Source organism: Bufo bufo, chromosome 2 (assembly GCF_905171765.1).
Source record: "Bufo bufo chromosome 2, aBufBuf1.1, whole genome shotgun sequence".
Lineage (NCBI taxonomy): Eukaryota > Metazoa > Chordata > Amphibia > Anura > Bufonidae > Bufo > Bufo bufo.
Window position 1 is genome coordinate 213809054 of NC_053390.1, and position 22880 is coordinate 213831933.

At 46.5% G+C, this 22880-nt stretch overlaps 1 protein-coding gene across 1 annotated transcript; it reads left to right on the plus strand.

The window, feature by feature from the left end:
* Positions 1–1239: 1239 nt before the first annotated feature.
* On the plus strand, positions 1240–22035 carry PSMD9 (proteasome 26S subunit, non-ATPase 9). The gene is made up of 6 exons (XM_040416137.1): positions 1240–1396; positions 4704–4806; positions 11726–11919; positions 19330–19431; positions 19519–19607; positions 21624–22035. Exons 1-6 carry the CDS (start codon positions 1283–1285, stop codon positions 21649–21651), a joined length of 630 nt encoding a protein of 209 aa, XP_040272071.1. The 5' UTR covers positions 1240–1282; the 3' UTR covers positions 21652–22035.
* Positions 22036–22880: the final 845 nt, after the last annotated feature.

Below are 22880 nucleotides of genomic sequence, written 5' to 3' on the forward strand. Positions count from 1 at the left end.
TCATGTCCCCCAGAATACACCACATGCCCCCCCCCCAGATCTGCACCCTCATGTCCCCCAGAATACACCACATGCCCCCCCCCCAGATCTGCACCCTCATGTCCCCCAGAATACACCACATGCCCCCCCCCCCAGATCTGCACCCTCATGTCCCCCAGAATACACCACATGCCCCCCCAGATCTGCACCCTCATGTCCCCCAGAATACACCACATGCCCCCCCCAGATCTGCACCCTCATGTCCTCCAGAATACACCACATGCCCCCCCCCAGATCTGCACCCTTATGTCTCCCAGAATACACCACATGCCCCCCCCCCAGATCTGCACCCTCATGTCTCCAGAATACACCACATGCCCCCCCAGATCTGCACCCTCATGTCTCCAGAATACACCACATGCCCCCCCCGATCTGCACCCTCATGTCTCCAGAATACACCACATGCCCCCCCGATCTGCACCCTCATGTCTCCCAGAATACACCACATGCCCCCCCCAGATCTGCACCCTCATGTCCCCCAGAATACACCACATGCCCCCCCCAGATCTGCACCCTCATGTCTCCAGAATACACCACATGCCCCCCCCCGATCTGCACCCTCATGTCTCCCAGAATACACCACATGCCCCCCCCAGATCTGCACCCTCATGTCCCCCAGAATACACCACATGCCCCCCCCCAGATCTGCACCCTCATGTCCCCCAGAATACACCACATGCCCCCCCCAGATCCGCACCCTCATGTCTCCAGAATAAACCACATGCCCCCCCCAGACCTGCACCCTCATGTCTCCAGAATAAACCACATGCCCCCCCCAGATCTGCACCCTCATGTCTCCAGAATACACCACATGCCCCCCCCCCAGATCTGCACCCTCATGTCTCCCAGAATACACCACATGCCCCCCCCCCCAGATCTGCACCCTCATGTCCCCCAGAATACACCACATGCCCCCCCAGATCTGCACCCTCATGTCTCCAGAATACACCACATGCCCACCACCCACCTTAGATTTGCACCCTAATGGCCCTCAGAATACACCCGGATCTGTACTATAAACCCCCAGATTCCACTCCACTTGAACCCCACCTGCCCCCCTCATGAGCTCCATATGCTGCTCCCCATGCTACCTCACTGGGCTGCCTGCAGGCACACACAGCCCCTCCTCCTTACACAAGCTGCTGCAGTGGTTTGTCAGCACTTCCCACATTTGGTCATGTGACCATGAAGGAGCATGTGACCAGTGACATCACAGACCTCCTTCTAACAACTCCACTCTAGCATGTCAGAAGCTGGGAGTCCATCGGCCGTTTCCATGCGGGATGTACAACAGCTTATAGCCAGGAAGGAAGAGATCGAGGCGCAGATAAAGGCTTACTATGAAGTCCTGGAGGATGTAAGTGGGTCGGCAGGTAGCCATTACACCTGCAGTCCTCCCATGTACAGGTGTCCTACGTGTATACCCGCACTCCTCATAACTCTTTTCATTTGCCTTCAGAAATAACACCCATAGTCCAGTATGTAGCCCTGAGTCGCCTGCTGACGGGATAGCTGCGTATTACGCCTGCTAAACTTATTATTAGAGGTTGTTCAGTATTAGATTAAAGGCGTCTGCTTTTTCCATAAACAGCGCCACAGTAGTCCTTGGGCCATGTCTGGTATTGTGCATGACAAATACGCTCTGCCCTCTTGTTTTTCCTCTTGCGCGCTACATGCTTTTTGGTCCTCTGAGGCATCCGGATTTGTAGTCTTCAGTAGCCATAGTTGTAGTCGTTTTAACGGCTGGTAACAATATGTCTGACGCTGGGAGTCCATCAGCCGTTTCCATGCGGGATCTAATCCCATGGACAGAAGTGCTGTTTTGGGGGAGCCGAGGACAGTATTTTTTTTTTTTAAATTTAACCCCTTTAATTTCTCATTGGGAACCTGTCCACTGACAGGCTGCTGTCCACATGTCGGTACTGGTTAACAGCCAGGGGTGGATTGGCCATAAATCATACAGGGAAATTTTCCAGTCGGCCGATGCCTAGGCGGGCCACTCAAGCCCCCCGTACATAATGACATAATGATCCAATTCTCTCTTGCGCACCTAGGCAGCAGCTGGCGGTGACCTCCTTAATTCAACTATGGCACAGGTGGCAGTATATTGTGTGGCCATGCCTGCTTCTGTCATCCCTGCCTAATTATGTTGCCCTGCCTTCTGTCCATTTGGACCCACCTGCAACATGGTACCACTTTTACTATTCTTTCCAGGTCCACTTCTAGTTCCCAGTCCGTCCCTGATAACAGCGCTTCAGCCAATGTCAACTATACAGTTCACTGGAGTACAACGGTAACTGCCGGTGACTTACTGTACTAGCACATGTGACCGCTAAGGCCATTGATTGGCTGCAGCAGTCACGAGACTAAGCCACTTCAGTCCAGCGGAAGCCCCAAGTGGGCTGAACTGTGGAAGGTGTTTTTCTTTTTTTATCATTTTTATTTTATTTATTTTTTTAAAATATAATCTTTATTGGCTTTTGTCATTTTTTCATTCCAACATCATGTCACATTGGTATGATAATTTGACAGGTGATAACACATGCAATACAATACATCTGGGGTAAGATAGACAAAATTACACATGAATGTAGCTGCATTACAACTGGTACTGCTTGCATATTGTCATAATGATCATTCAAATCAAATCGATTCAAATCGTGACATTCTAAGCTAATCTTCTAGCTTTAAATAAAACAGGAATAAACTTCTTGCCCTCCCCCCCCCTTTCCCTTATACCGGACCTCAAAAAACACTATAACCTAATCAGACAGCAATCTTCCTAGCGTTCCTTCCTGCTATTTTACGTTTCAAATACCATTCCGAGGACAGGTTCCAGGTTTGAGTAAACCACTAACATAAAATCTTCCCATCTTTTGAAAAAAGCCTCAATACGTTTTCCTCTAAGGGAATTCGCCTCTACTCTCTCCAAGTTTATAATTTTTTATTGGGTTGGTTGGATCCTAGGCCAGACAACCCCTTTTAAAGGGGTTTGTCTCATCATGGACAGTGGGGGCATATCACTAGGATATGCCCCCATTGTCTTATAGATGCGGGTACCACCACTGGGACCTGCACCTATATCGAGAACAGAGCCCCGCAAGTGTAGGAGGGCGCACTGCGCATGTGCAGCCACCCTCCATTAATTTTCTATGGGGCAGGCGAAAATAGCCGATCACTGGTGTCGGCCCCATAGAAATGAATGGGAGCGGGGGCCGCGCACGCGCGGTACTCTCCCATTCACTTCTATGGGGAGCCGGCTTGGTGGTGGCCAGACCGGAGTCCTCCAGCCACCACCTTGCGGGGCTCCATTCTCTATATAGGTGTGGGACCCGCACCTATAAGACAACAGGGGCATATTTTAGCGATATGCCCCTATTGTCTATGATGAGACAACCCCTTTAAAGGGGTTCTTCAGGAATACTGAACTTTTAGCAAGTGCCCGCAGCCTGCGCAGTCATCACATGATCAAAGATCTCTGTGCAGCAGTGCAGCCATTGAACTGAATGAAGGCGTAGCACAGCTTGCATGTTACAGCAACCCCAGAATTTTTTGAGATTCTGGTGTTACGATCGTAGCAAGTTGCGTTGTGACCCCATTCAGTTCAATGGCTGCACTGCTACACAGAGATCTGTGGTTGCACAATGGGGGTTGCGCCGAAGATCGCCATGTAGCCCCAGAAAATAAAATTGACCATATGTTAGTAAATCAGACGTTGGAGCAGTAGTTAATGGGGCATTCCAAGATTTTGTCATTGATGGCCTAACCTATGGATTGGCTATGCGTATCTGATCTGCGGGTTCTGGCTCCCATTGAAGTCGGTGAGAGCATTGCTGCAGTAACCAGCTGTGTCCACTACACATCGGACAGACCTGTGTATTTCCAAAATCCTGCAATGCCCTTTTAAAGTTTCTCTATTATACTTCTTTTCTTTAACAATATTGCTATTTTTCTGTTTTGTTGTCAGGACCCTTACTGCAAAGCTGACCTGTAGTTACGATTGAACTAGCGTCTCAGAAACAATGGCAGACTGTCATTTAAGCACTCCATTAGATACAGCCGTGTACATGTAACCTAAAACTGTTTTGCGGTCCACAAAATGTTGATACCGGCTGTGCACATCCTGCACTTTTCGCGGGGCTCATTGTCAAAATGCCTATTCTTGTCTGTTTTGCAAGTTCTTTAATCTGCGGCTGCCTGCATTTTTGCGACCCCATAGAAATGAATGGGTTTTCATGCAATCCTCAAAAAAAGGCGGATTGGAAGTGGACCCAATATACTATAATGTTAATGAGGACTTGCCATTAGTTTGTTAGTCTTATTCAAAGGCAAAAACCAGTATGGCTGCATTTCCTGTTGGCGAAACTGCCCACCTCTAAAGAACAGAAAAATGCCAATTTGTACGATCGTTACCGAACTCTGCATCTCGGCTTCTGATTTATAATCTATGGCTGGTTTAATAGTAGTGTATACATCCTCTGTAACATAGGACTACTATGCTGTCATGTGAGGACTCCCTTTTCTGCATCTCCGTCTCACTGACAGCTGGCTCTTTATCTTCAGGGCATTGGTGCTGTTTGAGTAATGCCACCGCTGGGGAATTAATATGAAATACTATATTATTTGCTTTACACTTACACGCCTTTTTTATTTTAATCTTCCAGCAAAAGAATATTGGAATGGAAGGACCCCTGGTTGACATGGAGGGATACCCAAGAGCAGACATTGATATTTACCAAGTGCGGACTGTGCGGCATAACATCATCTGTGAGTTTTACTTTATATTTACAGCAAGTGTGTGTGTAATACAGGGCTCGACAAATCCCAGGTCGCCATGGTGACCAGGAATTTGGTCCTGGCGCTTGGGTATTTGTCAGCCCGTTTTCAAAGGTGCCTGGGCGACGGGTGTGGAGCTCCGGAGGGGGGCCGTTCTGTCCAGAGGCAGCACAGGAGTGGAGATGAGCGGAGAGCTGTGTGACGGTGCCTTAGGTTCCACATATGCGGCTGCTCTTTGGACACGCTCCCTGCCCATGGCTGAGCGTACGCCGCGGAAGTCCACTGTGACAGATGTGGAGTGATGAGGAGAAGCTCCGTCCTGCCCCCAGCGAGCTCGGGCCGCCCATCTGCTCTATAAGCGGAATGCAGAGTCAAGCCTGGCAGCACGTTAAGTGGCTGCTGTGCCTGCTGTGCGGGGCCATAGTGCTGACCTACGCCCTCCTCGTGGCTCTCAGGTTCACCTGCAGGTAACTACCCGCCCCCAGTGCAAATTACCACTACTCTCATCCAAGTGAGGCAGGAGCCTGAGGTGTCAGCACATGTACACTGTATGCCATAGTCCTATATACTGTACATATATCATGGTCCTGTATACTGCATATACCATATTATACAGCTCATGTACACTGCATATGTAACATGGTATACAGCACATGTACACGGCATATGTAACATGGTATACACCTTTATTTGGGGGGGAGAGCACTATGGGGGCATCTACTGGGGACTTTATGACGCAGCTCCGTCTGGCTCCTAACTTTTTTAGCTGGCTCCTAGATTCCAAGGAAATTTGTCAAACCCTGGTGTAATATATATATATATATATATATATATATATATATATATATATATATATACCGTATTTTTCGCTTTATAAGATGCACTTTCTCTCCCCCCTCCCCCTGAAAAAATGGGGGGGGAAATTGCAGTGCGTCTTACAAAGCGAACACTGCCATGTTTACTTTGGTGATGCTGATACATCGCAGGCCGCAATGTATCGGAGGGGACGGAGGCTGGCAACACTCGCGGCGGGGCCCGATGCAGTCACTGTACTGTAATACATCGGGCCCCGCGCACAGCAATTTTCATATATACAGTCTATAATCTTCAAGCAGTGTCTCTGCTTTAAACTAGGGCAATCCTCTGTAGTAGTACAACTCACTATGAAAGCGGCAGGCAGGGCGGCAGCGTAACCTCGCGATGCTCACTCATTCACGCTCCTCCCAGTTCATTCATGAAGGAGGAGAAGGAGCGTGAATGAGTGAGCATCGCGAGGTTACGCTGCCGCCCTGCCTGCCGCTTTCATAGTGAGTTGTACTACTACAGAGGATTGCCCCAGTTTAAAGCAGAGATACTGCTTGAAGATTATAGACTTTACATATGAAAACTGCTTCATTACAATCTGCTTTCTTCTATAACAGTACTCACTATGAAAGCAGCGGTCCAGCCGGCACGTGACGTCACTCACTCGGTCATGCTCCTCCCACTTCATTAATGAAGCTGGCAGGAGCGTGACTGACTGAGTGAGTGACGTCACGTGCTGGCCGGACTGCTGCTTTCATAGTGAGTACTGTTATAGAAGAAAGCAGAGCCATTAAAAGATTTTACATATTAAGTCTGCTGTGTGCCCTGTGGTGTAATGGGGGGCACTATTCACACAGGGACAATATACTGTGACACATATGATACTGTGACCAGCATAAGATTATATTATGCTGGTCACAGTATCATATGTGTCACAGTATATTGTCCCTGTGTGAATATTGACCCCCATTACATAAGATGCTATATGTGTGTCATCCACAACCCCCCCCCCCCCCCGGTTGTAGTGTATCATCCACACATCCCCCCCCATAACAGTGCGTCATACACGGGTCCCCCCATAACAGTGCGTCATCCACAGGTCCCCCCATAACAGTGCGTCATCCACAGGTCCCCCCATAACAGTGCGTCAGCCACAGGTCCCCCCATAACAGTGCGTCAGCCACAGGTCCCCCCATAACAGTGCGTCATCCACAGGTCCCCCCATAACAGTGCGTCATCCACAGGTCCCCCCATAACAGTGCGTCATCCACAGGTCCCCCCATAACAGTGCGTCATCCACAGGTCCCCCCCATAACAGTGCGTCATCCACAGGTCCCCCCCATAACAGTGCGTCATCCACAGGTCCCCCCCATAACAGTGCGTCATCCACAGGTCCCCCCCATAACAGTGCGTCATCCACAGGTCCCCCCATAACAGTGCGTCAGCCACAGGTCCCCCCCATAACAGTGCGTCATCCACAGGTCCCCCCCATAACAGTGCGTCATCCACAGACCACCATTAGTTCAAAACCCACCAAAAGCACACTTTTTGGTTCAAATTTTTTAATTTATTATTTTCCTCCTCAAAAATCTAGGTGCGTCTTATCATCAGGCGCGTCTTATAAAGCGAAAAATACGGTATATATATTAATAATATAATCTTTGAGTGGCTGCCATGGAACGAACTATAATGGCTAAAACGTTGAAATGCTCATTTTCTGGCTGTGACGTTATTGCTTCTTGTTATAGCTTATTCATACAGATCTGTCCAATTTTTCCATGCGTTAAAAAAAAGGATATCTTCCATGTGCCTTCTGCTTTGTTTTTATCGCTCCCATCAATAGAAATACCTATTCTTACCAGCAAAAAATGGACCTGCAGTGAGATCAGATCAGGCGCATAGAACCACTGAAAAAAGCAGATGTGTGAATAGTGTGATTGGTATGCTCTCCTGTTTAAAAATGGATAGTACACAGCAGAGAAATACAGTATCTCACAAAAATGAGTACACCACTCACATTTTTGCAAATATTTTTTTATTATATCTTTTCATGGGACAACACTTGAGGATTCATGTTGAGCGAATAAAACTGTCTCCGTACAGTATTAGAATGTATGGGCTCTGTTGAGCCGAAGTAAGTTATTCACAAAGTTGCGTGTGACTAAATTGATTTAGACTAGTACCTCGGAACCGAAGCGGAGTTCGGTTTCAAGTTTTAAAGTGGTTTTACACTTTAGTTGTCAACTACCGAAGTTTTTCAACGCAATCACGTGTGACTTTGTGAATAACTTACTTCGGCTTATCGCACGTGACTTTGTTGAATAACTTCGGTAGTTGAAAACTAAAGCGTTAAACCACTTTAAAACTTGAAACCGAACTCCGCTTCGGTTCCGAGGTACTAGTCTAAATCAATTACTGAAGTTATCCAACAAAGTCACACGCAACTTCGTGAATAACTTACCGTACTTTGGCTCATCAGAGCCCATACATTCTAATACTGTATGAAGACTAATCTCTGTACAGTATTATTCCGAAGTTTTGAATGAAGTGACTTCGGATTAAGCATCCGAAGTTCACTTTTCTCAACTCTACTGAGGATATGATACTTTGATGTAATGTAAAGTAGTCAGTGTACAGTGTAACAGTGTAAATTTGGTGTGTCTTTAAAATAACACAACACACAGCCATTAATGTCTAAACCACTGGCAACGAATCTGAGTACACCCCTAAGTGAAAATTTGGTGTAATTGCTCCAACTCACTCTCACTGGTCACTGGAAGTTCAACATGGCACCACATGGCAAAGACCTCTCTGAGGATCTTAAATTTTTTTTTGTTGCTCTACATAAAGATGGCCTAGGCTATAAGAAGATTGCCAACACTCTGAAACTGTGCTGCAGCATGGTGGGCAAGACCATAAAGCAGTTTAACAAGACTGGTTCCACTCAGAACAGGCCTCGCCATGGTCAACAGAGACGTTGAGTGCACATGCTCAGCGTCATATCCAGAGGTTGTCTTTTCAAAATAGACGTATGAGTGCTGCCAGCAGAGATTAAAGGGGTGGGGGGTCAGCCTGTCAGTGCTCAGACCATACGCCGCACAGTGCATCAAATTGGTCTGCATGGCTGTCATCCCAGAAGGAAGCCTCTTCTAAAGATGATGCACAAGAAAGTCTGCAAACAGTTTGCTGAAGACAAGCAGATTAAGGACATGGTTTACTGGAGCAAAGTCCTGTGGTCTGATGAGGCCAAGATAAACTTATTTGGTTCTGTTTGTGGCAAACGTGTGGCGGCAACCAGGTGAGGAATACAAAGACAAGTCTGTCTTGCCTATGGTCAATCATGGTGGTGGGAGTGTCATGGTTTGGGGCTTCACGAGTGCTGCCTGCTGTGGGGGGCTACAGTTCATTGAGGGAACCATGAATGCCAACATCTTCTGTGACATACTGAAGCAGAGCATGATCTCCTACCTTTGGTCCGCAGGGCAGTATTACATGATAACGACCCCAAACACACCTCCAAGACGACCACTGCCTTGCTGAAGAAACTGAGGGTAAAGGTGCTGGACTGGCCAAGTATGTCTCCAGACCTAAACCCTATTGAGCATCTGTGGGGCATTCTCAAACAGAAGATGGAGGAGCGCAAGGTCTCTAACATCCACCAGCTCAGTGATGTTGTCATGGAGGAGTGCAAGAGGATTCCAGTGGCAACCTGTGAAGCTCTAGTGAACTCCATGCCCAAGAGAGTTAAGGCAGTGCCGGAAAATAATGGTGGCCGCACAAAATATTGATTATTTGGGCACAATTTGGCCATTTTCACTTAGGGGTGTACTCGCTTTTGTTGCCAGCGGTTTAGAAATGAATAGCTGTGTATTGAGTTATTTTGAGGGGACACCAAATTTACACTGTTATACAAGCTGTACACTGACTACTGTACATTGTATCAAAGTGTCATATCTTTAGTTTTGGCCCATGAAAAGATATAATGAAATATTTACAAAAGGGGTGTGCTCACTTTTGTCAGATACTGCAAGTATCATACTGCTGCAAGTTTCATAATATTCTGATTATCCACTGTTCAGTCAGAACATTAAAATGTTATAACTGCTGACGAAGGTGAAGTGAATTACATGGATTATCTTCTGACAATGGAACATGGCAAGGGTGGGATATATTAGACCGTAGAAGTAAAAAAAAAAAAAAAAAAGGGTTGGTTGGAAAAAAAAAATGGGCAAAGTGTGACTTTGACAAGGGCCAAATAGTGATGGGTAGACGACTGGATTAGAGCAGCCCCAAAATTGCAGGTATAGTGGGGATGTTCCTGGTATGCAGTGGTTAGTACCTGCCAAAAGTAGTCCAGGTAAAGACAAAGATAACTGCATTTAATGGCAACAGGATCATGGGCACCCAAGGCTTATTGATGCCTGTCACGTCTGATCCCACAGAAGAGCTATTGTAGCACAAATTGCTGAAAAAGTTATAAGGTGTCTGAACAGGTACTGCAGCCACAAGGCCACCAAAAGCTCCAACAGTGAGCTTAAGAACTGTATTATGAAGCAGTGGAAGAAGGTGGCCTGGTCTGATAAATCAGTATATCTCTTACCTGAGGATGAGTTTGCACCAACATGGCTGTTGGAAGAAGGGAAGTTGATGGAGACAGTGTGATTCTCTGGGCAACATTCTGCTGGGAACCCTTGTGTTCTGGCCATCATGTGGATGATACTTTGACACGTGCCACCTACCTAAACATTGTTGTAGACCAACTACATTCCTTCATGTCAGCTTCATTCTCTAATAGTAGGATAATGCTCAAGATTTCAGGGTGTTGGCTTGGCTTCCGATTTCTCCAAATCAAAGTCCGAACCAGCATCTGTAGGATGTGCTGGAAAAACAAGTTTGATCCATAGTGGGCCCACCCCACAACCTAACCCTTTCAAGACTGAGACTATTTTCATATTTTTTTTTTCTATGTTTTGTTTCCCCCCTACCAAGGGCCATAACTTTAACTTTTTGTTCACATAGCTATATCAGGGCTTGTTTTTTTTTTGTGGAACATGTATTTTTAATGGCATCTTTTGATTTACCATATCTTTTATAGGAAAATGAGAAAAAATTCTTTGTGGGGAGAAATTAGAGAAAAATTTAAATACTGGCATTGTTCTTTGGGTTTTGTTTTTATGGTATTGTTTTGCTAATAGGGATATGACAGTCTTTTTCTGCTGGTCAGTACGATTTCAGGAACACCAAATTTATGTAGCACAGATAGCCCCAGGAAGCAGAAGTTGGTGTTTCTGGTGAGGAGTGTAACTTGACCAAAAAACAACAAATCGGCTATTTTGTTTTTTTTCCAATTACGGTGATAAATATTTTTAGTATTTATTAGTTTGGACATTTTCAGTTTCTCATTATTATGTTTATTTTTTATTTATTTTTTCTATAGGTAAAATTGGGAAAGGGGAGAGAATTTATTTATTTTATATTATTGTGTTTTTTTTAAAAATAGTTGTTACTTTCTTCTTTTTTTTTGTTATTGTCAGTAGTATAGTATTGCGGACTTTGGGATTTTACTGGCTTCGTGCTAACAGGAATCCTCTACAGTACAGCGCTCAGCTATTTCTGGATCTCCCATAGAAATGAATGGAGTGGCCGCACACATGCCTGACTGGCTACTCCGTTCATTCCAAGGGGGAGGGGGGCTTCACTGGCTACGGCGCCCCCATTCTTGTGATTGGTGGGGATCCCAGAAGTATCCTGTGGATAGGAGATAACTTTATATAACTGGAATACCCCTGTAAGCCTCTTCACAGGCAGGGCTTAATAGGCAGCTTACTATGGCAGGCCTGGGAGCCTTCACAAGGTCCAAGGTTGCCATAGCATCTGATTGGAAACCTGCAATTTTACCTCCAGTAGGTCCGATCGGAGGACAGAGGGAGTCCTCTTTCTCTAACTGCCCAGCTCACCTCCATATGCATCTATGGCCAGCCTAATTTAGCAGGCCGCTTATGTTGTACAGAACGATATTATTTGGTAATCTATTCTACAGTTTATTATTATATATGTGCACTGGACATGATATATACAGTACGTAATTTGATTCTCATATTTTAAGGTTTGCAGAATGATCATAAATCCATCATGAAAGAAATTGAAGAGGCCTTGCACAACCTACATGCTCGGGACAAAGAAAAGAGACAGAAAGATGAGGCCGAGGCCAATGCTGAAGCACTACAAGACCAGCAGTCTTTACCTGATGCATTTGCCAGAGTTGACGCAGTTACTCCAGGATCTCCAGCTAGTATGTGTGTAAGTGAACTTGACTTGGCTTCCAAAAAGAATGGCTCCTGTGCCTTGTGGCAAAGAAATACACTCCTTAACAAAAAAATAAAGCTTCCAGATAGAAATGTCTGGTTACTGCAAAACTTGCCATGCAGTTATGTCTTGGACAGATATGTAAATGATGACAGGTGCTATGCTCTTGTCAGAGAGAGATATGCATACAATGCACTATGAGAGGGGGCGCATCATTGGACTGTGGGACGCAGGATGGTCGTTTCAACGAATTACCTGCCATCTAGGCCATTCTGAGCTAGCTGTTAGGAGCACACACACATGGTGGAGACAGCTCACCAGTAGGGAGGATTGTTGGATCGGCTGACCATCACGAGCAGCTTACACAATTTCTTAGTCCACCATACAGACACAGGTGGCACCTCCATTACACATCCCTGTCTCTGGCCAGACGATTTCCAGGCTCTTTAGCAGAAGGAAATGGTGCCATGGAGCCCATTACAAGTACTGCCATTGACAGCCAGCCACCTCCACCTGGGTTTGCAGTGGTCTATAGGAAAAACTAGGGTGCACACTAGAGTTCTAGCCGCGGCATTAAGGCCAGAAGAGAAATGAAAGAACAACCGCACAAAAAGGCTGCACATCACCCTCTTAAAAAAATTCAGATATTTTTATTAAACAACAAAGCAAAAAAAGGTTAAAAACATTGTATGCAATAAAGATCTTGTGCCGGACCAAAATGTATGTCCAATGCACAACCATATGTACTCCAGGTCCTAAAGTATAGACTAATATGTGTTGCCAGAAAAATACAGAGTGCATGATAAATATGACCTCAAATAAATATTACAAAATATTCATCTAATGCAGGTTCAGGCAAGCATAGTGCATAGGTAGAACGCCCCACGCGTATCACTGGAATCACCAGCTTCCTGGACCCCTGATAGACCCCTGAGGAAGCTGGTGATTCCAGTGATACGCGTGGGGCGTTCTACCTATGCACTATGCTTGCCTGAACCTGCATTAGGCTCCATTCACACGTCCGCAAAATGGGTCCGCATCCTTTACGCAATTTTGCGGAATGGGTGCGGACCCATTCATTCTCTATGGGGACGAAATGGATGCGGACAGCACACAGTGTGCTGTCTGCAGCCGCAATTGCGGAGCGCGGCCCCGATTTTGGGTCCGCAGCTCCGCAAAAAGATAGAGCATGTCCTATTCTTGTCCGCAGCTTGCGGACAAGAATAGGCATTTCTATGGGGGTTGACGGGCTGGTGTGTTGCGGACCCGCAATTTGCAGGTCTGCAACACAGCACGGACGTGTGAACGAAGCCTTAGATGAGTATTTTGTAATATTTATTTGAGGTCATATTTATCATGCACTCTGTATTTTTCTGGCAACACATATTAGTCCATACGTTAGGACCTGGAGTGCATATGGTTGTGCATTGGACATAAATTTTGGTCCGGCACAAGATTTTTATTGTATACAATGGTTTTAACCCTTTTTTGCTTTGTTGTTTAATACAAATATATGAATTTATTTTTAAGATGATGTGCAGCCTTTTTGTGTGGTTGTTTGGTGGTTTGCAGTGGTGTCGTGAACGAGAAACCTGGACTGCTACAGAAGGAACTGTATAGTCTTTAACGATTAATCCGGGTTCTGTTTGGGATCCCTCAATGGTCGGGTTTGAGTATGGAGGCTTCGTGCTGACCATTTCAGTCCTGTCTAGCAACCAGTTAGATTAATCCATTCATTTACCAAGTGAGCTTTGATAAATGAAACGTGGAATCTGATTGGTTACTATGAGCAACTAAGCCAGTTTTCCTTTACACCAGTTTTCATAAACCTTCCCCACAGTGTTTTGTCAAAAAAAGACGTAGTGTGAAACCACCCTTAGGCCCTGTTCACACCAAATCTTTTGCAGGTAGATTTTGGGACGGGCTCTGCGCCAAGAAGTCACCTGGTTGCCATTCGAACTCCGCCTGCCATTGTTTTCACTATGAGGCCTCACTGCTGTTGATGCAGCCGCAGTGTATTGCTGCGACCAGGTTTCCACACAGACTGCTGGAAACAGAGGCAGGTTTCCACTCATGGTATTACTCCATTGAATGGGGTCAAACTGCGAACGGTTGTCTTGGGCTACTTTCACACTTGCGTTTGGAGCGGATCCATCTGGTGTCTGCACAGACGGATCCGCTCCTATAATGCAAACGCTTGCATCCGTTCAGAACGGATCCGTCTGCATATCTGGTTTTTACAGATCAGATTTTTCACTTCGTGAAAACTCAGATCTGACAGTATATTCTAACACAGAGGCGTGGTGATGGGGACGCTTCAAGTTAGAATATACTAAAAGAACTGTGTACATGACTGCCCCCTGCTGCCTGGCAGCACCCGAGCTCTTACAGGGGGCTGTGATCCGCACAATTATTGTGCGAATCATAGCCCCCTGTAAGAGATCAGGTGCTGCCAGGCAGGAGGGGGCAGACCCCCTCCCTCCCCTGTATTAAATGTGACCAGTGCAGCCCCCCTCCCTCTATATTCATTGGTGGCCAGTGCGGCCCCCCCTCCCTCCCTCCCCAGTATTAAATGTGACCAGTGCGGCCCCCCTCCCTCTATATTCATTGGTGGCCAGTGCGGCCCCCCTCCCTCTATATTCATTGGTGGCCAGTGTGGCCCCCCCCCTCCCTCCCTCCCCAGTATTAAATGTGACCAGTGCGGCCCCCCTCCCTCTATATTCATTGGTGGCCAGAGCAGCCCCTCCCTCCCTTCCCAGTATTAAATGTGACCAGTGCGGCCCCCCTCCCTCCTATATTTATTGGTGGCCAGTCCAGTGCGGATTCCCAGTATTAAATGTGTAATTAAAATCACCCCCCCATCATTGGTGGCAGCGGAGAGTTCCAATCGTAGTCCCAGTTTAATCGCTGGGGCTCCGATCGGTTACCATGGCAGCCAAGACGCTATTGCAGTCTTGGCTGCCATGGTTACTTAGCAATAAATAGAAGCATTATACTTACCTGCGAGCTGCGATGTCTGTGACCGGCCGGGCGCTCCTCCTACTGGTAAGTGAAAGGTCTGTGCTATAGGCAATGCGCCGCACAGACCTTTCACTTACCAGTAGGAGGAGCGCCCGGCCGGTCACAGACATCGCAGCTCGCAGGTAAGTATAATGCTTCTATTTATTGCTAAGTAACCATGGCAGCCAAGACTGCAATAGCGTCTTGGCTGCCATGGTAACCGATCGGAGCCCCAGCGATTAAACTGGGACTCCGATCGGAACTCTCCGCTGCCACCAATGATGGGGGGGGGGGTGATTTTAATTTGGGGGGGAGAGGGGAGGCCGCACTGGTCACATTTAATACTGGGAATCCGCACTGGCCACCAATGAATATAGAGGGAGGGGGGCCACACTGGTCACATTTAATACTGGGGAGGGAGGGAGGGGGGGCCGCACTGGCCACCAATGAGTTAAATACTGATTTGAGTTTCACGATCTAACTCAAATCCGATGGTATATTAATAGGGGACTCCTGACTTTACATTGAAAGTCAATGGGGGACGGATCCGTTTGAAATTGCACCATATTGTGTCAACGTCAAACGGATCCGTCCCCATTGACTTGCATTGTAAGTCTGGACGGATCAGTTTGGCTCCGCACGGCCAGGCCGACACCAAAACGCTGCAAGCTGCGTTCGGGTGTCCGCCTGCTGAGCGGAACGGAGGCCAAACGGTGCCAAACTGATGCATTCTGAGCGGATCCGCATCCACTCAGAATGCATTGGGGCTGTACGGATCCGTTCGGGGCCGCTTGTGAGACTCTTCAAACGGAACTCACAAGCGGAGCCCCGAACGCAAGTGTGAAAGTAGCCTTAAGTTGTTTTTAGCTTTGCAGCTACAAAATGCTTTGAATGCTTATTGCCTCTTTTAATGATTGCATCCCATTTCTCACGTAGTTGAAGATAAATCCTGGCTTGTAAGACACGTGTAATGCATAGTTTAATGATGTTATGGATGTGCAAGATAGATATATATATATTATATTACTGATCTTCTGGAGCAATATCACATGAAACTTATGCCAGGCGTTTTCTTACTGTGCTATTCTCTTACAGTAATTGTTTTTGCTATGGCAGGTATGTGGTGCTTTGAGCAGGAATGAGACCTACACAAGGATGCTGCTTTTAATCATTGGAGCGAATGCTATTGATGTTATTGAGAAACCAGTATGAGGCAGTTCCCTGTAAAGAAGACCTTTTACCATCTGGTGTCCATCGAATCTGCTCGTTCCAGTGACATCTGTTGTGGGGTGGAAGGCAGCCCCATCTTCAGTATAATGCTGAGTCAAACCTTCCCCCGGTTTTATATGGCTTTTATGTATCTGCCTTTAGTGTTGGACTTGCATACATTAACTCTTGAACAAGAAAAATGTCGTACTGTAAATCCTAACCCCTTTAAGGGGGTTTCCCACTATCAGTACTTATTGCTATACTCCGCAGTCTGATAGAAGTGAATGGAGACGTGCTCACACATTTGCACCACCCCAAGGGTGGATTTGGCGTTTTTTGAGCCTCCAAGCAAAATTATATCTGGGTGCCCTTGTAGTACTGCTAGACTCAGTGCTGTGACACCGCTAATATGGCAACCACTTATGTGTACCCCCACACAGTATATTGCCTGCTTATATGCTTCACACACAGTATTATACCCCTCAAACAATACATTGCACCCTGCTGGGTGTCTCATTCAGAATAATGTCCCTTACATGTTCCCCAATACACTATAGTAACTGTGCTTCTCGCCCAGTATAACGCCCCCTTGCGCGCGCTACTCGCCCAGTATAACGCCCCCTTGCGCGCGCTACTCGCCCAGTATAACGCCCCCTTGCGCGCGCTACTCGCCCAGTATAACGCCCCCTTGCGCGCGCTACTCGCCCAGTATAACGCCCCCTTGCGCGCGCTACTCGCCCAGTATAACGCCCCCTTGCGCGCGCTACTCGCCCAGTATAACGCCCCCTTGCGCGCGCTACTCGCCCAGTATAACGCCCCCTTGCGCGCGCTACTCGCCCAGTATAACGCCCCCTTGCGCGCGCTACTCGCCCAGTATAACGCCCCCTTGCGCGCGCTACTCGCCCAGTATAACGCCCCCTTGCGCGCGCTACTCGCCCAGTATAACGCCCCCTTGCGCGCGCTACTCGCCCAGTATAACGCCCCCTTGCGCGCGCTACTCGCCCAGTATAACGCCCCCTTGCGCGCGCTACTCGCCCAGTATAACGCCCCCTTGCGCGCGCTACTCGCCCAGTATAACGCCCCCTTGCGCGCGCTTCTCGCCCAGTATAACGCCCCCTTGCGCGCGCTACTCGCCCAGTATAACGCCCCCTTGCGCGCGCTACTCGCCCAGTATAACGCCCCCTTGCGCGCGCTACTCGCCCAGTATAACGCCCCCTTGCGCGCGCTTCTCGCCCAGTATAACGCCCCCTTGCGCGCGCTTCTCGCCCAGGATACAGTACTAATTATATTGTATGAGGAGCACATGTAGGGACTATTATACTGTATAATGTCCCCTACATGAGGCCCTCACACAGTGCATGGTCACTTAGCCCACCTTCCTATAATGACTTGAACACATCTCGCTGCAGATCTGCTTCGGTTTATACAGCGGATAGACGCAATAAGAGCAATTATGTCACTGTGCCTGTCTGCAGCAAACCACTGATTGCAGAGTATATGGTGGAGGAGGGAGATGACGGTTCCCTGCTCCATCGTTGTATTCAATTGTATCCACAGATGCAGATGCAGTTGAGTTAGGTGCTTCTGCCATGCTTGCACACTATAGAAAAAGACGCTGGCCTCTCTGGTGGCTGGGATAATGGTAGTGCGCATAGGCCAATGCTTTTTCCTATAGTCTGCAAACACGACCATCACCGCTGTATTGCAGGGTGGTCGTAACCATGGAAACGGGCCGTGTATAGTGTGATGGAAAAATGAATCAAGCCAGCAAAGGAAGCAATATGGACAATAACAATACATTAGTAAGTGATTAGTATTAACTATGTCTACATGATAAATTACATTTGCAGAAGTGAGACAACCCCTTTAAGCCACTATTACACTGCACAATATTCAGCCAATTATCAGGAACATATGTTCATACAAATGCTCGTTCCTGTTATTTCTCCCATGTAATCGTTCTGCCAGTCAACCAATAAACCGCTCGCTTGTCTGCTGATTTGCAGTATGAATGATGTACAGTTAGCAGCAGTACATCTTCCTGTGTAATCAGGTATGTCATGCTGATAATCAATAGAACTGATTGAGAGGAATGACTGCATTAGCGATTACTTCTCCCACATTCACTTTGAACAGGCCGTGTAATAGGCCAATGGAAACGGGCACCAATCCTTTTTTTTTTTTTTTTTTGCTTTGGTGGCCCCTTGACATAGAACAGTGTGACAAAGATTGTACACCCCCCTGTTCTCAGTGTTACTAGAACTGACTGGGCCCCACAGCAAACTTTTGAATGCCCTATTCCCCCCCCCCCCCCCATTGTCCTCTGCATCTAGGCACTCGCTACACCTGATGTCACACCGCGTCATGTCATAGTGCACAGCTACGCACACTACGTCCTGTCCTGACGGGCCCAGGGAGCGGTGAGTAATACCAGTGTTAGACTAGGAGCACTATACTCACCGCTCCCTGAGCCCTGAAAAAAAATCCATTTGTACTCCTATTGGGCCCCTGAGTTCGGGCCCTGTAACAGCTGCTTCCTCTGCTGACAAGGTAGCTACGCCCCTGCCTGTTCTTTAGTATACGTCTGGATAAAAATTTGCACTGAGCCACCGCAACCATTTAGTAGTTTGCATTATTTGGTCTAGTGTTGAACTGGTTTTAAAAACTTTCTAAGAAACTTCCAGACTGCATGCTTATGATTCCTAAATCAAATATCTGATGCATAGACTGCATATGAAGTGGAGGCCCTGTATGAGAAAGCTAAGCATGATAGTTCTTTAATATGTGATTGCTGATATTTGCTCTCCAACTATTCCCACATTTTCCAGCATATGGAATGGCAGACTCCTTTCCCAAAAAAAGGCAATCTGCTTTACAGATACATCTGCTTCTTTTTAGGAATAAATTAGTGCAATTTAACAACAGTGTTGCTGTGGCTGGAAAGCAACGGGCAGCTCAGTGCTACCAACTTATCCAATACCTCCAATGATAATGGAAATAAATAATGTGCGGCCACCTAAGATGTGCCTACAGGACAATGTGCCACAGCGGGCATCCACTGGCATCTCATTCTCCATTGCTGGAGATGTGGCATTGTAAACTGCTGGTTTAGAGCATCCCATGGTCTCTATGAAGATCTCTGTGTAGTATTACAGCTTATTGTTACTTTTTGATATTTTTTCTTTTTTTCTTTAGGGGTTGCAGGTTGGAGATGAAATAATTGCATTGGGTTCAGTAAATACCAACAACTTTCAGACATTACAGAATATTGCCAGTGTGGTACAGCACAGCGAGGGGGTAAGTGCACGTTCATGCTGCACAACGGATGTCCTGGGCGTGAAATGTACAAGTATTTGTTAATTGTCAGCTCTCTTGTGATTTCAGAGACCATTAAGTGTGACTGTGGTTCGAGATGGAAAGTCTGTTCATTTGGGGCTCACACCTCAACGATGGAATGGCAAAGGGCTTTTAGGGTAGGTCGAATTGATATTATCATCATTTAATCAGTAGGGCATTATTAGGCTAGTTTCACACTGGTGTTTCTGGGTCCGCTTGTGAGATCCGTTTCAGGGCTCTCAAAATCGGCCCAAAACGGAGCAGATCAGCCCCAATGCATTCTGAATGGATAAGGATCCGTTCAGAATGCATCAGTTTGGCTGCCTTCACTGACACAATATGGTGCAATTGAAAACGGATCCGTCCCCCATTGACTTTCAATGTAAGTCAAGACGGATCCGTTTTGACTTAGACTTTTTTTTAAATGAATAATGCAAACGGATCCGTAAGCACTAGACATACAAAAGAACACTACTTATTCCCCATCCTCAGGTATGTGATCCGCGGTTATCCAACCTTTGGGACCCCCAGGAGTCACAAAATTGAAGTTTCCGCAGTCCCCTTTGAGAACGGAGCCATGGTGCGCATGCCGGACCACTGCTGCATTCTCTTCTATGGCACTGCCAGAAATAGTGGCCAGTACTGTACTTGGCAGTCCGGTAAAAGTGAGTGGTTTTCACAAATGCGCACCATGGCTCTGTTTTCATGGGGGACTCTGGGACCTTCATTTTCGTAATTGCTGGGGGTCCCAGAGGCAGGCTGCCTGGCAATCAGATACTTATCCCCATAATAAGCAGTGTTATTATACATGTCAAGAGATTAAAGGGGTTTTATCATTGTGTACCTAAAGGGGTTATCCAATGATTAATGTAAAAAATTTAAATTAGACGACATATGGTACATGATGACCTCTTTCTAACATAGCTAGAACCAGCCCCGATTCTCACATGGATCCAGAGATCTCCTCATTCATTGCTCCAATTGTTCTGCTAGATTTATTTGTGCTGCAGATCTCTCCCATCACAGCTCTAGGGGGGTGTCCTTTCTGCTGCAGCTCTCTCCCATCACCGCTCTGGGGGGTGTCCTTTCTGCTGCAGCTCTCTCCCATCACAGCCCTGGGGAGTGTCCTTTCTGCTGCAGCTCTCTCCCATCACAGCTCTGGGGGGGTGTCCTTTCTACTGCAGCTTTCTCAGTATGACAGCTCGGGGGAGGGGGGTCCTTCTGCAGCTCTCTCCATGTAACTGTCACAGCTTCTAACAGTAGATATGACTGATGGCAGTTGAAGGATGGAACGGAGTATGCGTCTTCGAGGCAGACAGAGAAAAAAGGAAAACCTCAGATGGTGCTATTTAGATCCATTTTATTGAATAGCTTAGTGGCTATACTAAATTTGTATTTACATCCTTTCACAACCACATTGAGATCCAGGTGCTGGATTGCAAAATGTAGAATATTTTTCATGGGACAACCTTGCCACTTGCATGCTCCATGCATGGAAGTTTTAATTCAGCCCGGTCATTAGACAGTGACGCTTTATACTCTACATCCGGTTCCTGTATAAATCCATTTCATTATGTGGCGGTGCTTACTAATACAAGCCTCTTTGCATTGTTCTTCTTTGGAAGACGGCTCCTCCAGTTGGAAGGGATCTATTCCCATAACTGTCCCTAACTTGCTGTAGACTCATTTTGGCTCCTAGACCTCTGTACCCCCTAGAAGCCTCAGTTTCTCCTAGGACTGTACTGGCAGAGGCATCAGAGGGGATAAAATATACATATGGATACAGATGGCTAGGATAGGTGATGACTGAATCTTATTGCAGACATGCACCAAGGTTGTCGACCAGAGTGATGCCTCCAATGTAACGCATTTTAAATGTGACGAGCACAATGACACACTTCTTAAACATGACCGCAAAGGCCGGTGATTAGCCATAGCAGTTTCCGGACCAAGCCACTTCTGGTCCAGCAGGGACTGGGAACGGGCTCTGGTGCAGGAACGATGGGACTACAGACAGATGTTTGTGTTTTTTTTTAAATTGGGCACAGGTTCCAAAGATTGAGCTGGTCGGCTCCTAGACTGGACAACACCTTTAACCTGTTCCTTCTACATGAATCTGTGTGATAAGAAATCTCTGTCTCTGTTCTTCTCAGGTGTAACATCATTCCAATAAAAAGATGAAGCTCTCAAATGTCTAAGGCTGAAGTTGTGTTGCCTGCGGGTAAAGTTTTGGAACGTGGACTGATCTTTAGAAGAACCTGCATTGCTTTAAGAATTGGACTTCTCTTTCTTAGCCTTCTTTTGAAGCTCTGAGTAAAACCGTGTATGATTTATATAGTTTGCATCGTGGAAGCCATGTTGTGGGATTGAGAAATGCTAGTAAAATATCTGAGACTTGCACTGGCCTAATATTCCCTTCTCCAGTGCACATTATGTGGCGACATGAGGGTAAGAGGTAGCTGGTAGTGTCCCCCCAAAATATATTCTTCCAGTATTTCCGTAGGGGTTTTTTCACACTTGTGTTGTTAAGTACGGTATTGAGATCCGGCAGAGGATCTCAATATGGAAATTAAACATCCGTTTTGATTTTGCACATCAGGATGCAGTTGTGTGAAATCAAAAAGGAAAAAAATGGATCCGTCACTAAATACATTGAAAGTCAATAGGCTTCTAAGAAAAATTGATCCGTCATCATTGCCTTACATTGTTTTCAGTGCCGGATCCGTTTTTTTCCTGTTTTTATGACCGGACATAAAAAGGAATGCTGACGGAACGGAAGACATCCTGATGCATCCTGAACGGATCTCTTTCCATTCAGAATGCATGAGGACTAAACGGAAACGTTTTTTTCCGGTATTAGATCCACTGCCGGATCTTAATACCGGAAAACAACAACGCAAATGTGAAAGTAGCCTAAAGTGACCACACTTGTCTCTACAGAAGGGCTTACTGCCCTGAAATCTTATTTTAGCACTGCCTATAAAGCTGTACAGTTTATTGCGGGAGTTAGGCTACTTTCACACGGTATTGAGATCCGGCAGAGGATTTTAATATCGGAGAAAAGCGCTTCTGTTTTGTCCCCGTTCGTTGTCAGGGGGAACAAAACAGAATAGAACAGAACGGAATGCTCCAAAATGCTTTCTGTTCCATTTTGGTTGCGGTTTTCTTTCTGTCATGGGATGCGGAGCAAAACGGATCCTGCATAACCCACAATGCAAGTCAATGGGGACGGATCCGTTTTCTCAGATGCAATAGAAAACTGATCCGTTCCCCATTGACTTTCAATGGTGTTCATGACTGATCTATCTTGGCTATGTTAAAGATAATACAACCGAATCCGTTCAGAACAGATGCAGATAGTTGTATTATCAGTAACGGAATCGTTTTTGCTGATCCCTGCCGGTGTGAAA

Excerpts from the sequence above, each read along its gene's own strand:
- PSMD9 (XM_040416137.1), top strand. The coding sequence starts at position 1,283 with ATGTCAGAAGCTGGGAGTCCATCGGCCGTTTCCATGCGGGATGTACAA. Across the intron at positions 1,397-4,703 it reads ACTATGAAGTCCTGGAGGAT|CAAAAGAATATTGGAATGGA; the intron begins GTAAGTGGGTCG and ends TTAATCTTCCAG. Across the intron at positions 11,920-19,329 it reads GATCTCCAGCTAGTATGTGT|GGGTTGCAGGTTGGAGATGA; the intron begins GTAAGTGAACTT and ends TTTTTTCTTTAG.